Source organism: Suncus etruscus, chromosome X (genome assembly GCF_024139225.1).
Source record: "Suncus etruscus isolate mSunEtr1 chromosome X, mSunEtr1.pri.cur, whole genome shotgun sequence".
Classification (NCBI taxonomy): domain Eukaryota; kingdom Metazoa; phylum Chordata; class Mammalia; order Eulipotyphla; family Soricidae; genus Suncus; species Suncus etruscus.
In genome coordinates this window covers 78,547,537-78,564,396 of record NC_064868.1, presented here as the reverse complement: position 1 = coordinate 78,564,396, position 16,860 = coordinate 78,547,537, and the positions used below count along the sequence as shown (strand labels likewise).

Sequence of the window (16,860 nt, the reverse complement as noted above, 5' to 3'; positions counted from 1 at the left end):
TGGGTTTTGACTGTGGTTTACAGTGTAACCCTTTTATTGGGAAGTAAAGGGAGGAAAGGGGGGAGAGAAGGAAAGATAATGTATTCAAGAGAACACGGGCTTCTCCTGAGTGGCGAGAGTACACACCAGTACATACCCAGCATGAAGGGAGGAAATAAAACATGTATGTTTTTCATATTTTTATATTATTAGTAGTAGTATTTATTTGGGAGATTTCATATTCAGTGGTACTCAGAGGGTCTTCCTGGCTCAGGAGCACCCTTGGCAGTACTCAGGGGGGCTCTCTTACTCTTAAAAGTTCTCTATAACTACCATAGAGGTTAAAAAATCTCTCAAATAGGACTATGTCACAAATACCTGTGGCTAGTCATCAGCTGCCTTTGGCCTCTTCGTGTGGCTCAAATAATAGCCTAGGAAAGTAGGTTGCACTTCTGAACTAGAAGAAGGATAGTACTCTGCCAGAGACATTTTTTGGAGGGCTAGGGACCCCACTATTGATTCTCAAACTTTGGTCAGTGCTAGCCTGCAGGCTCACAAAAGAGTCATTGCTCTTAACTCTTGGTCTGGCTAGATGCTGCATCAGAGTACACAGGCCCAGTGTAGCCGTGTATCTATCTGCCTCTTTTCACTATTTCTGCCAAGCTCAAGGTAGAGAAATGCGAGCAAACACTACCCAAGAGAGTCAGACCTAAAGGTCTAGTCCTTATGTGCTCAGAGCCACAAGCTGGATTTGATCACTGCAACCAGGCTGTTGTAAGGGAGCTCCAGCACCACCAGATGTGCACTCCCTAATAAAAATTAAAATAGCCTAAACATCTCCTCTTGCCTAAAAAACTAGTTTCTCTGCAGTGACTGGCCTAAGGGATCCCAATCCCAAGAGAATCTCCCATGCACCTCCGTTTTTTGTAACAGCATTGGAGCTTAGTCTAGCTATAGAATGTTGGAGTCTTTAGAGCTCACTTGCAGCAATAAGGCTGCAGTCCTGGGGCCTTATAGTGTCCCCTGAGCACTGCCAGGGAGTACTCTTGAGTCTAGATCCAGGAGTGGTGCCCCAGAGCATCACCATCAAATAAAAGTGAGGCAGGTTTGCACTTCTCAGCAGCTGCCTGACAAGTCAGTGGCTTCCCTGAGCTACCAGATTGCAGGGCCCATCCACAGCACCCTGCCCTGTCACAGCATTCTTGGCACACCCAAATGCTGTGAATGGAAGTGGTAAATGCCACCCATTTGAGAGACATAAGCAAGCATTACTGTCCCTTTTTTTAAATTTTATTTTATTTTATTTTATTGGTTTTTGAGTCACACCCAGCAGCGCCCAGGGGTTACTCCTGGCTCCAGGCTCAGAAATCGCTCCTGGCAGGCTCCGGGACCATATGGGATGCCGGGATTCGAACCAATGACCTTCTGTATGAAAGGCCAAAAAAGCCTTACCTCCATGCTATCTCTCCAGCCCCTTAAAATTTTATTTTATAGTTTGGGTGGGACCTTGTTTAGAAAATGCCCCTTCAGTTGTTGTACAGGGAACAAAAATCCATCCTGATCTTAATAAGAGAGCCAAGGAAGTAAATTTCTTCAGAATATTAAAGAACCATCTTTTTTTTTTTTTTTTTTTTTGTGGTTTTTGGGTCACACCCGGCAGTGCTCAGGGGTTATTTCTGGTTCCAGGCTCAGAAATTGCTCCTGGCAGGCACAGGGGACCATATGGGACCATATGGGAAGCCGGGATTCGAACCGATGACCTCCTGCATGAAAGGCAAACGCCTTACCTCCATGCTATCTCTCCGGCCCCTAAAGAACCATCTTTTCTCTTGAATATCTTGGATGCTCCAGCATTTTCTAATGCAAATAAATATTCTCCAGTTGGCCGCCTTCAGAGCTGATTGCTTGGTGGTGTCCCAATCAATCAACTGCATTTTATTTTATCTTATCTTTTTTTTCCCTTTGGATGTATGATCTCTCCTACCTTTCCAAACATTTGGTAAATGCAACGTTTGCTACTTTGGGTTGTGTTGTTAAGAACATTATTTGTATAACTATGCAGAGATTACCTTTAAAGTACAAAAGACAGTTTCCATGCCATTGGTTTATGATTGACAGAACCTGATTTGTTGTGTTTTTTTTTTCTTTTTCTGTTGTGTATTTTCTTTCCTCTCCAGGCCTTTCCTTAAGCAGCAGAGAATGTATTTCGTGTTTGCTCAAATGCTGTCATCTGTGTCCACGTGGTTGGCCATAATTCTTCTAATATTTATCAGCCTTTTCCCTGAGATTCTCCTGATAGTGCTAAAGAATGTAAGAAGAAGAAGTGCCAGGGTAAGACCTAAGTTTCTATTATAACCTCATTTCCTGAAGGCGCTTCAATAGCTGTCGTGAACTCTTGATTTAGAGACTTATATCAGTTACAGCATGTTAAACCCCTCCTTACAGGTTCATCACTTAATTTCCTCTTCTGCCTAAAAAGTATAGTAAAAACTTCGTTATCCAATGCAGGTGGTAAGTAGATTCCTGAATAGTGTTCTCTGTGGCCTAGCAATCCATATGGAGTATTTCACATGCTCCATATGGACTTTTACATGGAACAATGGCTATTTTTTCTTATCCTAGACTTTTTTCTACTGGGATTTCCACACCAACATTCCAGCTCTAACCTTAGAAAATTCCCTCTGGAGGTTTTGCAGATTTTTTTAGTTGATTATCCCAATTTGCCTTTTTTCAAGCCTTTCCCCTTCCTTGAATTATAGTGCTGCTTAATCTCTGTGTTGCTTCTAGCCCTGTCTGTCTGGCAGTATATTTGAGCCTAAGACAAGTCCCCAGATGTGCTTTCTACATTCTCAGCTCCTGAACACACTTGTAAAAATTTAGGTTTGTTTTTATGAGTGTGTTGAATTTTTTCCCCCTTCAATGGTAAATTTCCCATAGGAATGGGAAGTTATTACTCTCTGCTTAGCAACTTGGCCCGCATTATCTGCTAGCATTTGAATGGGTTTGAAAGAGACTTGAAAAGTAAGAAGGACGGAGTAGTCTGAACATGAAAACTTGGGGCAAATTTTGAGCAACAAGTGAATGAAATAAGTCACATTCTTGCCAGTGCTTGTTTTGCCCAGCAAACCCTGTTTTCAGCAGACAGACATCTAAAACTCACCTTCTAGCCGCTACAAAGGAATATTGGTAGAAAATAGTCTAAGCTATATGCACCTGAACTATTTGATCACATTAGCCAGTCAGTTTAACCACAAACTGGCTTTTCCTGAGTTTTTTGGTGTGTGTATATTATTTTTGTTATTGTTTGGATCTTTTGAAGGAATAGACTCCAGCAGTTGGATTTTATACTGATATGAGTTTTTCAAATGAGTATAATGGAACAGTGTGCAGCTGTTTCTTGAGTTGTGTTTTATTTTTCATTACTTTTTTTGATCAAAGTTATTTTTTTTATTTTTTAAAAAGTGCTTCCTGATACAAATGGTATCAGTCCCAGTCACAAAGTCACAAGAAACAATGGTCAGTGGCATAAGCAACACTAATCCTGAGCCCCAGCGTTAAATGGCAGAAGGTGCTCAGAAGCTCTTCAACTCGCTGCCTCCACTTGCATTTTGGGCTGGGACTGGACACAGTAATCTTATCCTAGCTAAGACCACCTTAGTCTGTTTTTCAATTCTTCCCAGAGACCTTCAGCGAATTCTTTGCAGCCTAGTGTTCTCAGTCTTAGGATGGAAAAGTCACCTTTATTTGATTATACCTTGAACTCAAGAATAAACCAGATGCATATAGCCGACTCTGCTCAGGACTCAATGGCAATTTGCATGACGCCCAATTTTTTTTTAAATGGCACTGTGGCCCAGGGAGATGGCTCAAAGAACTCTAGGTCATGCTTTGCTTGCAGGAACCCCAGATTTGATCACCAGCACTGCATGATCCCCTGAGCACTGTACCAAGAGTAGCTCCTGCTCCAGCCATTGCACTACCAGGTGTGGCCCCCAAATAGAATCAGTATTAAAAAGAGAAAAATATATTTTGGTAGCAGAAAACTTGTTGGGAAGGGTCTCGAAGATGCTGTCTCCCTCTCTTTATTTGGGAGTGTATTTGGGGGAGGGTGCTCTAAAGTGTTTTTTTTTAACTGAGGTAGTTGAGCCCCTCAACTACTGTTTAATAATGGCTCACACCCAGCTTTGTCTTCTAATGATGCTATCAAAACCGCAAAAATCAAAACCTTCCAACATATCGCTAATCACTCTGTTAGGCCTTTTCATTAAAAAAAACTTTTTGACACTGGCTGGAGGTGACTTTTATAGCAATTAAATGGTTTTGAAAATGGATGAAGTGAATTTATCAAACCCAGATGACCATTACCTGATGGGCCACTACAGCGCAGTCCTTGCTTAAGATGCTGAGCACTTTCTTTCTCTGAAACTGCCCATCATGAACCTCCGTTGAAGGCAGCGAGTGCTGGGATTGCAGCCCTTTTAGTTTGGCAGCCCAGAAGGTGGCCACGGGTCTAGCATGCTACCTGTGCTCTGAGTGACAGCCATGGCAGCAAGAATTCACGAGTATGTATGTGCTGTAGCTTGGCATGCTAATGTGCTCATTCAGCCAGGAGAACCTCTCACAGTCATGTCCATCCATCCAATCATTCATTCATTTCTCCCAAGCTCCATGGAGCCAATAAGAATATGTTGAACCGCCTACTGATGAACATCTCTCTTTCCATCCAACGCCGGAAAGGCTGCCTGGCTTTTCCGACTCTGGGATTTTGAGAGTTGCAGAGGAGACCAAACATTGTGGGCACTCACCTATGCTGCCTCTCCCCCCACCTTCCACACACCCCCAGTCTCGTGAGAAAATGCTAAGAGCAAAGCGGTGCTCACAAATGCATAAAGGCCAACTGGAACATGGCAGCTACGACTCTTCTAAGAAGTTGCATTTGTGCTCCAGGACCCTATTGGGCCATGTCAGAGAGCCAGAAGCCGCTTCTCAGATAACAGCAGAAAGGCCATCCGAGAGGCTAGCAGTCTATGCAAGCTGACTGAATTGTTCAACATCCCTTGCTAATGCATTGCTTCAGTTCTGAGAAGAGGCTAATGGTCCTTTTACTTGGGGTGGGGCTCATACCTGGCAGGTTTCCTAAGGGGGGAAGCATGTTCTGACCTATCGGTGGAAGATAGCATTGACTTAAACCTATCAGCATCTTGGATCCTGTGTGTACACCAACAGGATATGGTGGCAGCTGCTGTGAGAAGGAGCTCAGTGGTGGGGAGAGAAGTAGGCCCAGGGGCATTTGAGAAAGAAGTTGAGCCTTTTCCATTCAGCAGTCACCTTCTACTTGAATACTAGTCAGTCCAGCACATATTGCCTGATGCTCAACTACCTACTGTACTAGGGATTGGCCATTCTGGGGGCGAATCGGGTATGGCCCCAGCTCCTCAAGAGGACCATCCACTGTCAGCCACTCAGAAAAGGGGTTCATATGGCAACACTTTAGTAAGCCTGTATTAAAGCAGAATGATATACTTGCTGATGTGACTTGTCACCACTCAGCTGAACTATTTCCAGATCCGGGTCATGATCTCTTGAGGCTGCCAGTAGCGAGAATGAGGTGTGGCAGCCTCAACCACAGCGGGGCTCCAGCTTCATTTATTTAGCCTTTAAAACAGTTCTCACTTGAGAACTAGAGAGAAAGCTGTGCTCAGTCAATGTGCTCAGAGGAATTGTAGATAAGATCACATTCTTCAGCTATCTAGTCAGCAGTTAGGTTCCATTTTTGAGCTAGAATTGTACAGTTCAAGATTTGAGGGTTTTTCTCTGGCTCATAAATTTATCAGGCCACATGGCTATGTTGCCAACAGTACATGAGGAAAATTCCATTGCGCTCTGAGCAGTGTGGCAACAGAATATGAAGGATAGTTAAATGTTGAGGATTTGGGGTTTCTACAAACTGTATCCCTCCTCACCACCAATATTAGGCTCTCTCTCAAGCAATTAAAAAATATCAGGCCTAGGTTGGAGCCACATTACACCAGGTAGACAATGTACCTTGTCCACAGCCAACCTGGGTTTGATCCCCATGATTTCATAGGATCTCCCAAGCACTGCCAGGAGGGAGTCCTGAGTTCATAGCCAGAAGTATACCCTGAGTGGTCCTAATACCAAAACAAACAAAAAAAACACAAACAAAAACATACCCTCTGATAACAAAAAAAAGCTGGGCCTTCTCACCAAGTAGTAAATACCCTTCCCATGGCCAGATAAGAAATTCCCACCAATTTTTTGTGAGTTCTAAAGGGAGACTTGGCTTCACATACAAAACCTGTAAACATTATAATGTAATGGAAGTGGCCTCAGCCAGATGTTCATGCCTAGCTTGGGATGTTTGCACAAATGAGACAGATCACTCTCGGGAGTGGTCTCAATGTGGAAGATGGGGAAAAGGAAGAAGGCCCATGGACTGAGCCAAATTCCCAGAGAAAATGCTTTGGACAACTGGGAGAGGACAAGGGACCCCACTGTCCATAGTGATGTGATGGTTGCTGTGAGTTTTCTGATCATGTCATAGACACCTGGATCACACAAAAGGCACATGGACTCTGAGTCGTGGCTGTTGAGATGGTCCTTTATGCATTGGCCTCTTTGACATTCTGCTGACTGAGCTGGTGCCAAAGCTTTCTAGATAACTGCAAAGGAATGTGACATAGCTGTACTGTTCTAGCTCATTCTCCCTACCTCCACCTCCACACTGCCCCCTGCGATTGCTAGCTATATCTGTTTTGGATTGCTTTGACTACTCTGACCATGCTGTCTCTCCTGCTTTCTCTACTTCCATATTTCCTTTTCTTTTACCAAGTTACCTAATTAGCCCCCTTATAAATATCTGTTTCATAGACTCTTATCACCGATGGTTGGATACAAGTTTTGACTGCATCAAAAAGTGCTTGCACTAACAGTTTGAAATAGGTTAAGTCAAGAGTTTTCTACTATTGGCTAAGTGTCTGTCCATAGGAATAAAAAGGGTCACAGCAACACATAGGCTTAAATAGTAAATCGTGGGGCGGGGGGCTTGATATCATGTTAATATGGTAAAAAAAAAAAACTTTGCCCACAGGCTAGAAGACAGCTCTTAAAATTTTTTTCTTAAAAAATCTAAACAATGATTTATCCAGTTTTATTGCTAATTTGCATGTCACCAACTTTTTTCATTTAAGGCAAAATATGAACAGGAAAAATATAGATATGTTAAAATAGAACTCTTTGCCTTTTTGTTTGATTATAAGATGCTGATTGCTATTTGTTACAGTAGCTTATTTCTTTTCCTAAACCTATGTTCATTAGTTACTAAGAAGATGATATGGGTAATCCTGATGAGCAAAAATTTTGAGCTCATCCCCAAAGTTGATTTGATATCATCCCCTGCTTGGGCAGTGCCGAGACCAAGTCTGTGGGTTAATTTAGAACTTTAGACCCACAACATGAAGATAATTTTAAAAGAAAAACTTAGCTTTCTTGATTTAAACCCTCAAGTTATCAAGCTAGTTTTTTTCTTGAAGTTTTGTAAGAAAAAGAAAAGCATAGCCTTTTGAACTACATTCTTATAGGTTCTGAAAGAAAGGGAAGGAAACCAATGTAACTATATTAGAATAAAGAAGATAAGCCCTGTGACTGGAGAGATAATATAATGGGTAAGGCTCTTGGTTTATACACAGTCAACCCTGGTTCAGGTATTGCCTGTAAGTCCCCAAGCCCTGACAGAAGTGATTCTAAGTCAGAGTCAGGAGTAAGCCCCGATCACAGTGTTGCCTAAAAACTATCAAATAAAAATTATAGAAAGCCAGGGATGTAGCTCAGTGGGAGAACATGTACTTTGCTTCTCTGAGGCTCTTTGGCTTTCCCCCAAAAGAAGCTGAGCATTAGTCCAGAGTTAAAGGGGATTGTGATGTGGTCTCATGCTACTTTCTCCCTTTGTATCAATAATTAGTTTTGATTTGGTTTTCTGCCTGCCATTGCCCAAGGCCCTTTGAGGTCTGTCTGTGCGACTGAGGAGGATGGGAAGATAGTTCATGATAGATTTCTGATGGATGGACCATCTTAATACACAACAGATTTGGAACTCACGTAGTTTAGTTACTGATTAAAGATTAGCCTATTCCAAAGAGAACCAGGTGTTAAAATACCCTTTTCATACTAGTCCATTTGCAGAGGTCCTGGACCTTAGTGGGAAGTGCATGCCTTGCATGTGGGAGAACTTAGTTTGATCCTCAGCACTGCCATAAGAGTTTGTAATTTTTCGTTAATAGAATCGATAACTAGAAAAATAACTGCACGTAGAATAGAAGGTTTCTGTCTCTGCTAATGTCTTCCAACTAACATGTCATTTCAACTTCAAATTCTCAATGTTTCTTTTTTAAATGTCTTACATTTGAGAGAATATTTACTTTTTTTTTTGGTTTCTGCATTTCTCTCTTTCCTACTGCAATATTCCACCTTTTATGCAATTGTGAACAAGGTAACGAAACGCCTCCCTTCCTCAGGAACATCTACTATCTTCATGCTTTCTCAAACTTCCAGCAATCACAGTTTCTCTTGGAGTGAATAAGGTGATTTCCTTTCTTAATGTACTGACTTGCTTGCATTCTCATTTGCTTGACACCATTTTCTGGCTTTATGAAAAGTTACTTTTCATGACTCATTTTTATCTCTCCTGTTGAGACTTAAGACTGTATCTTGTCATTTTCCTCAAATCCTTTTGTTCACCTTCCCCAATTGTCCCAGCGGAAAGGAAGTGAGTTTCACAAACTTGGACTGTAAGGCCCTAGTCCCCTTGACTTCTGGTTCATAGGCGATGATCCTGGCGCATTACAGCTAGCTTGGTCCCCAAGACAAGGAATGTTTGGCACAAAGGTCTCTCAGTCTGACACACTCAAAGCACCAGCTCAACAAACTCAGAGGTGTTCACCAACAGGATGGTAAGGTTTACTAATGAAACCATACTGCCTCATCTCCCACATAACGTTACTACCAGTGCCATTTCAAAAATCCAAGTTTGCCACATACTACTTTCTGCTGTCTGTTCTACTGCTGCCATGAGAAAAATTTAAGGTGAAGAATCTTAGATCCTTAATTGTATTCATTTAACTGTGATGCATTTACTCTAGTCTAAATCATGTGTACATGGGGCCAGAATAGTCTATAAGAAATTTACATTTTAGCACCAGGTAGGTCAAACAATCTTCAAATGCTTTAAGTATTTTTACCTCACTATTACAGAGAAATCTGAGCTGTAACAGGGCATCTGACCCATTATCTACCAGACCTTCAGTCAGACCTCTTCTTTTACGAACATTCTCAGACGAATCTAATATATTGTAACAGGTACCTAGTGTTAAGCAAGCGGGCTGGCTTTAAAGAAACAGATTAACAGCATTATAAAGAAAACAATGAAAATATTACTCTCTAAATTTTCTCTTCTGTTGGTGTGGTGAACTTTATACTACTCTGCAAAATATAAAGATGCATTACTTGGAATATGGGAAAATATGTACACATTATTGGCTCTTTATTTCTTCATTTGCTAATCACCCCCAAATAAAAATTTAGGTTCTTCCAGATCAGAAGAGTAACAGAATATATTTAATTTATGAGGGACAAATTTCCCTGGTAGATATCCTATGAAAATGCTTCTTAAATAATGATCAGGAAATATTTTTAATTTACTAAAGCTCACTTGAAAAACTGCAAATATTCCAAAATTGCATCTGTATAATCAATCAAATCAGTTTAGCATTGCATGTTTTTTATTTTTGGTGTGGGTAGAACTATGTGAAAATTATTCGGTGTGTTTGTCCCTCCATGTGCTGTGTCTGTGTGTTTGCAGGTAAAAAATGATTGTCCTTGTAGATATGTAATATTAATGAACCAATCTAATCATGTTTCTTTTGTGTGTGTGTCAAGTTTTATTCAAAATAATGCAACTTCCTGAGGTGAAATCTTTCCTAGCCATTCAGGGGGATGCTGTCTTAATGGATGAGAATGATCCATAATTCATTTTTTCCCAAAGCTAAATGAATTCATTGTTGTAGCCTTGTTGAATTGACCATCAAAAATCTCTAGGGAGGAATTGACCTGCTGCCAAAGGTTCTGGAAGTCTCCTGTGTACCCTGCTGGAGCTGTAAGCCCTCTGGGCTCTTCCCACAGGTCCTGGCTGAGATTAGGTGTTTGCTTGGAAAATGGGCACTCCACAATTTAGGGCAGGGCCATCTTTCCTGCACCCACTAAAGTTAGTTCTTATGGCCAGTGACTTTGCAGGTCAGTTCTCTTAGAGGTAAAAGATTTGAAGTATGCCTCTTTTCTTCAGCTGGCAACTTCTCCACCCTCTGACCAAGAATACAAATGGAGCTAATGAATTAAATCCTTGTTTTTTCCATCCCTGTCACTCATCACTGTCTGCACTATATTTTGGAAGCCAGGTCATTTTGCCCAAGTCAGCACCTTTGCTACCCATGGCCAGGGGTCTGGCCTACATATATTTGCCCTCAGTCACCAGCTTCCTGCTAGCTACCAGCATGGTTGAGACACTCAGCCCCAATAACCTTGTTCTCAGCTGTGTATTTCATTTCAGCTGAATAGTTTCTGGTTGACTTTGTATCCCCCTGAATTGCTCTTTCAAGCTTGATTTGGGGTTTGGAAGATTAGGCTGGGTAGTGCATCTTGCTACTGCATTTGGCCTCTCCAGGGTTTCTCCACTCTACCCCAAGCCTAATGCAGATCTGGTGGAGGGGTTATTGGTCTTAAAAATCACTGCTTCACTTTCAGGGGAGATAGATGGATTGTTAATTCTGATTCTCCAAGGAAGAAGAGTTCTTTCTTGTTGTTTCTGGGCCACACCCAGCAATCCTCACGGCTTAGTCCTGGCTCTGCACTCAGGAATCAGTCCTAGCTGTGCTTAGGGGTGTCATAGGAATGCCAGAGATCAAACCAGGCCAGCCATGTGCCCTGCAAGGGCCCTGCCCGCTGTACTGTCACTCCAGCTCTTAAGGAAGAAGATGGCTGATTGTTTATGCTTCTGGGCTTTTTCCCCACTGAAGAATGTACCAGCTGTTCCTTTTGTAAGTTCTTGGTGCTCAGGGTAGCCCCATCCACTTCTGTGGCCCTGCACCATCCTCAAGAACTGTAGGACAACAGGCATCCTGACAGGGCTGGGAACCATCTAACAGTGGTTCATAACCACGCCTATAGCTATAGTAGACTCCCCAGTGCCTACTAATCTCCAGCCCATGGACCAGGGTGTGCATTTGGTACGGCCACAGGTCAGAAAACCTCATTAGCCACTGCTCTAGGAGGCTTCTAGTCCAGCTATGACCTGACTGGGGCAGTCAAACAGGAGGAGCGGGTATCAGCTTATTTAAGGCCTTCTACTCAAGTTCTAAAGGCTGGATTTTATAGTTGATAGAGAAGTTTTTTATATTATTGATTATGACCTGATAACATCTAACCAAATACATCTCCAACAATAGAGAAGCCACAGGGTTTTTTTTTTTCTTTAAAGCAAAATCTCTTTTCAAATGATGATGAGTAAGAAGATTCCTTTGACTTGTATGTGCTCTACCACAAAGAAAAAGGATCTTCAAGATGAAGGAGAGGGAGGGCTCAAAGTAGTCCAGAGAGGAGGCTGGTTACCTTCCACACGGCTGATCCTGCTTCGATCACCAGCATTCCAGATGGTCCCCTGAGGATGGCCAGGAATGACTCATGAGCAGGAAGCCAGGAATAAGCTTAGGGCACAGCTAAGTATGGCCCCAATCTCTCCCCTCAAAAAAATACCAGAAAAGAAAAACAAGAATACAGGGAAGAAATAGAGCAAAGGTAAAATACTTCTTTAACAGTTTTTCCAAACTGATGCAGTTGTAGACCATCAAGATGATCACAGCCCCTGCTAGATATTCCATGTCATTTATTTAGTGTTGCCTTGAGCATATGCTGACTGCGAGGTCCCGTGTTAGGTGCTTGAGACAGAAATGAATGCAATGACCCTGTTTTCAAGGAACCCCTAGCCCTAGGGAAGGGGCCCGGGTGAGCTGATACTTAACTCTAGTGAAAATACTTAGAGAAGAACCCTGGAGCAGTCCAAAAGCAGAAAGCAAGTCAGAATCTATTCAGCTGGCAAACTGGAGGGGCTTCAAAATGGGTTCCTTTGTCACTTTACTGTTTTCCCTGCATGTGAATAAAACTTGGCACTGGGTTAAGACAGTTGCTTTACTCTCATAACAAAATTTACTACTTGATTTATTTTTGAAAAATGCTAAGCAGATGGGTTTTTCCTGTGTTATTAAAATGAATCTTTTAACTCTGTATATTTTTACATTTTTTCAGAATCCAAATCTCGAGCTGCCTATGTTATTGTCCTACAAGCATATTGACAGTGGTTACAGCTAAAAAAAAAAAAAAGAAAGCGTGAAGAAACAGATACAAAACGTTCTCATCTCAGGATACTTGATATGCAACAAACTAAACCACTCTCTTGTGTCTAGGAATCTCAGTAAATGTCCATTAAAATACCAAATGACACTCTTTAGCATTTGCAGTTATTGTCAGTTGCCACCATGGCCCACGCACTCAGTTACGAATTACTCTGAAAGTTGAAAGCAAGAATACTTAGAATTTCTGGCTTTAGATAGAATAAAATAATTACCAAATGGGTGCCTTTTTCACCCATGAATTCTGTGAATGGATTTAAACACAGTAGTATAAAGTAGAAGTCATGCCATGGGAATGAATAGATTTTGCTCATGCTACTTTTTTTTGCCTGGCAGAGAAATAGGCTGTTTGGATCCCATTTCTTGTTCCTGCTGATTGATAATCGTAGATTCTTTGTTTTCAAACATCTGAAAGGAATACTTGAAAATACAAGAGGACTCAGAGATACCAGTACATCAGAGTTAAACCTTTCTGTTCACCCATGAGCTAATTTTTTTCTTGATCGAATAGCCTAGCCATAAAAAAATACCTGAACACTTACATGGAAAAGTATTAATTCAGAATATTTTTGTGAGACTTCCCCCCCCCCAAAAAAAATTGTATTTTATTTTTCTTATTCTGAACTAAATCCCATATTATAAGCACTGAGGGCTCTGGAATTTACAAGTCAACTATTTTCAATCATTAATAACTCTTCCAAATAGTGAAGAGATAACTGATATGTGCAAATATAAGTTCAACTGGGATCAGAGATGAAGGGCGGAGTGGGGAGGAGTGAAACCAGTTTCCCCAAAACAAACACTATTTAGGGCATCAGTGCTCTGTGGGGGTTTGGTGAAGTGGCTGGGTTGCGGGGAGCAGCCTAATGGCAAAAGTGGCAAAACTCCCATTTGATGGAGTTAGCCTTTGTGACTCTGCAGCCGCTGGGTGGGGAAGGACTGTGTTCTGGCCCGAGATGGTAAACCCAGAGCAGGGCCTTGGCGTAGAGCTTGAATGTTATCTCTCCGAGGAAACTTGGCTAAGGGTGATGCTCAAACCCTTCAACCATATGATTCACTTGGGTAAAATCTTCAATGTATGGTTCAGGAGGAGGTCATCACCTCCAAAGGCTTCCACGTTTTTTTTCTTAAAAAAATCCAAATATGTTTCCTCATTGTTAAAATAAAATCTGTGGCTCTAAATGACTCCATCTGACTACTAGATGGAAATGGTCTTTTCCTCTCATTCTCCATGTCAGGTTGTCTTCCTGGCATGCCTGTACTATTTTTAGTGTTTCTGTTGTACTTTGATTTGAGGAAGTATTGAAATCAGTCTATGCCAGTATATTTATATAGTCCGTATGGCACATTTGATTCTTCATGTACATTATGTGTTTACCGTTCAGCTGTAATTTTCCTTACATTCTAGAAGTGACAAGATCTTGCTTGTCGGCGACCATTCCATTCTTGACTGACTGACTGACTCCCCGGGATGTTGGTGTGTCCTCCTGTGTCAGTATTATTTTTGAGTGGATTGTCAGAAATCCTTCCCAGCTTACGGAAGGAAGTATGCTGTGTTCTGCTTGCCTGTATGGGAGGAATTGTGCTAGAAACAGTGTCTTTGCCTAGTCCAAAGAGCTACAGAAGCAAAAATCAGACCCAGGAAAGCTTTCTAGTGTGTCGTTATTGTTCTTAATGATTGTTGCTCTATTTTTATTGTTGTTCGATGTGAAAACTACAGGGACTGTGAATACCGAGAGAGCCAGGGGTGGGGATAGACTTGTTTACTGCAGAATCATTGGCGCTTTGGCATAATCACACTATCCAGACTAGTGGAAATACATTAACTGGTGGCAGGTAAAATTCCTCATGGCTAGAAAGTCAGATGAGTACAGCAGATTTAGAGCCATTTCTTAGCTATCCACTCCACTTCAGTTCAGATTCTTAGTGGCAGTGGTATCGAGCCCTAGATCCTTCAGAAAGATTTGACTTTCATGTTTTATGAATGAGCAAATAAAAAAAAGTGGGGTTGGCACATGGAAAAAATTGAAGTAAGCCATTGAAGTAAGTCCATTCCTAGTACTACAGTCAAATCTCCTTGGATGATGCCAGAGGGAGGTCAGTGTAATAATGGGATCATATTTGCCTGTCACTTGAATAATTTGAAATTTCAAGTCGTTCTTACCATTTCTCCAAATACTGTCCATTGTTTGAGGATGTTGCCTATCAAACTGAAAACATCAGTTCCACATCTACCACATAGACACCAGCAACGATGTAAATGTAAGCCTAAATTTGCAAATTCATAATAACTTAGTGATGGAATTTTTTAATAACATGCAGTATATAATTGTGCAGATTTTATGCAAGTGTTGACAAATCATTTTTCAGCTTAAAATGGAACTGCAATATTACATTTTTCACTTAAGCAATTTTTTACATCTCGTTGCTTTCTATAATGAATGTGAATGCCATCTTTTATGAATGCAACTTGCCTTTTTCATTACAGAAATTTTTGTTTGATGTAATCAATAAACTTTGGTATGATATGATTGATATTTTAGACTCTTTTTGAACACTATTTGTTTGACATATTAATATAGAAGCAATTTGGTGATAGAAAATAGATTTCTCATTTCCTCTTTGCCTATACAAGTGACAAAAGATTAAACTCACCTTTTCTTCCCTCCCTCCCTCCATCCCTCCCTCCCTCTTTTTCTTTTTCTTTCACCTCTCACTCCAGGTGAGTTCAAGATACCATATGGGGTGTTGGGAACGCAGTTAAGCTGTGTGAAAGGCAAGCACCTTCCCCACTATATTGTCGCTCTGGCCCTAAGACTAGCATTTGTACATGAGTTCACTCCATGCCCATGAGCAACACCCATTTGGCGAGGTTTTTGTATCACTAAGAGTTTTCTTTTTCTTTTTCTTTTTCTTTTCTTTTTTTTTTTTTTTTTTTTTTTGGTTTTTGGGTCACATCCAGCAGCGCTCAGGGGTTCCTCTTGGCTCTATGCTCAGAAATCGCTCCTGGCAGACTCGGGGGACCATATAGGATGCCGGGATTTTAACCACTGTCCTTCTGCTGCAAGACAAATGTCCTATCTCCATGCTATCTTTCCGGCCCTGTATCACTAACAGTTTTGAGTAAGACTCTTGTTACTGCATAGACAAAACTCCAGCTAGGTCAGAGTGGCACACAGATATCTCAAAGGGCAAAACACTTACTTTGCATGTAGGAGGACTGGGTTCACTCCTCAGCAAGGCACCATTAGTGGTGATCCCCAAGCACAGAACCAGGAATAGCCCCTGAGAATGCTGAGTGTGGCTTGGAGCAGGGACTTAATTTGCCTATGCAAGGCCCTTGTTCATTCGCTGATATCACCAAGAAAAAGTAAATTAATAATGAGGCTTTGCAAATGTAGATGTTCCCTTCATGCTTGAAGTCCCGGTTTCAAAAAATCAAGTTTCTGTTTGCTTGTACAAATGTCACTCCACTCTATTGGCCTATTTTACACTCCAGTCACCATTTTTGGAGCCTTTAATCTATCATTTACTACATTCCCTCTTTACTAATTTGGGGGGAGGCAGCTGGTGCTAGGGCCCAAACTTGAGGCCTCACACATTGAAAGCCTATTTCTTTGCGACTTTATTTTGGGGGTAGTAGCAAAACTGGGAGTCCCAGTGGTGCTCAGCCTGGTGGTCACTAGACCACTGGTGACCACTTGGGTGCATTGTACGGGGCGGGAGTGCTATACCAGATACCACATTTAGGGTTTTCTATGTGCCAGGCATGGGCCCAGTCACTCCTGTGCCCCCTCCATTCCTTTTTTCTGTGCAATGGGAAATAGGTGCTGTCTTAGGAGGTGAGACCTAAGTAGCCCCTTTGAACCATTTTTTAATCTGCTGCTTGCATCTGAACTTGTGAATCAGTGGCAAGAACTGGGCCCAGCATTCAGGGATCTGAAACACTGTGTCCAAGACCACCGCAGATGAAAGCAACTCTGTGTCCTTGTTTTGTTGTGATAGCTTTAATCTTTCTCTTCCTTAGTTTCTGTCAATCTTCTTGGAATTCATTGTGCAGGCTTCCCTCCCTCCTCCTGTGTGCCCTCCCACACATGCACAGAAACACACACAAACACAAGAGCCGCTTGTGGGGGCTGCTCCATCCCATCATCGGTGCTCACCAAGTCAGTAGTGTAAGTTCCTGAGTCCTGAACCTCTTCAGCTAAAGCTGTTAACCTGTCTGAAGGTTCAGGGCTGAGATGCGGGGCTTTTTTCCCCACATGTATTAGTCACCTGACACGTTCTCTCCAGCAATGAACATGTGAGGCAATGGGGGCTTGGATCCAGGAATTGAAATCAAGTAGCCTGAAGATCTGTTGTACCTCAGCTGTGTCCTTGACACCTACGCCCTGAGAGACAGTGC

General features: G+C 41.8%; 1 protein-coding gene across 1 annotated transcript in view; it reads left to right on the top strand.

Annotated features, from left to right (window-relative positions):
• The window catches only part of ATP11C (ATPase phospholipid transporting 11C), a 202,777-nt gene extending 187,787 nt beyond the window's left edge, over nt 1-14,990 (top strand). The window contains exons 28-29 of the mRNA XM_049767475.1: nt 2,157-2,310; nt 12,352-14,990. Coding sequence (XP_049623432.1) covers nt 2,157-2,310; nt 12,352-12,414 — 217 coding nt within the window. The 3' untranslated portion in view covers nt 12,415-14,990. The remainder of the gene's footprint in view (nt 1-2,156; nt 2,311-12,351) is intronic.
• Nucleotides 14,991-16,860: the final 1,870 nt, after the last annotated feature.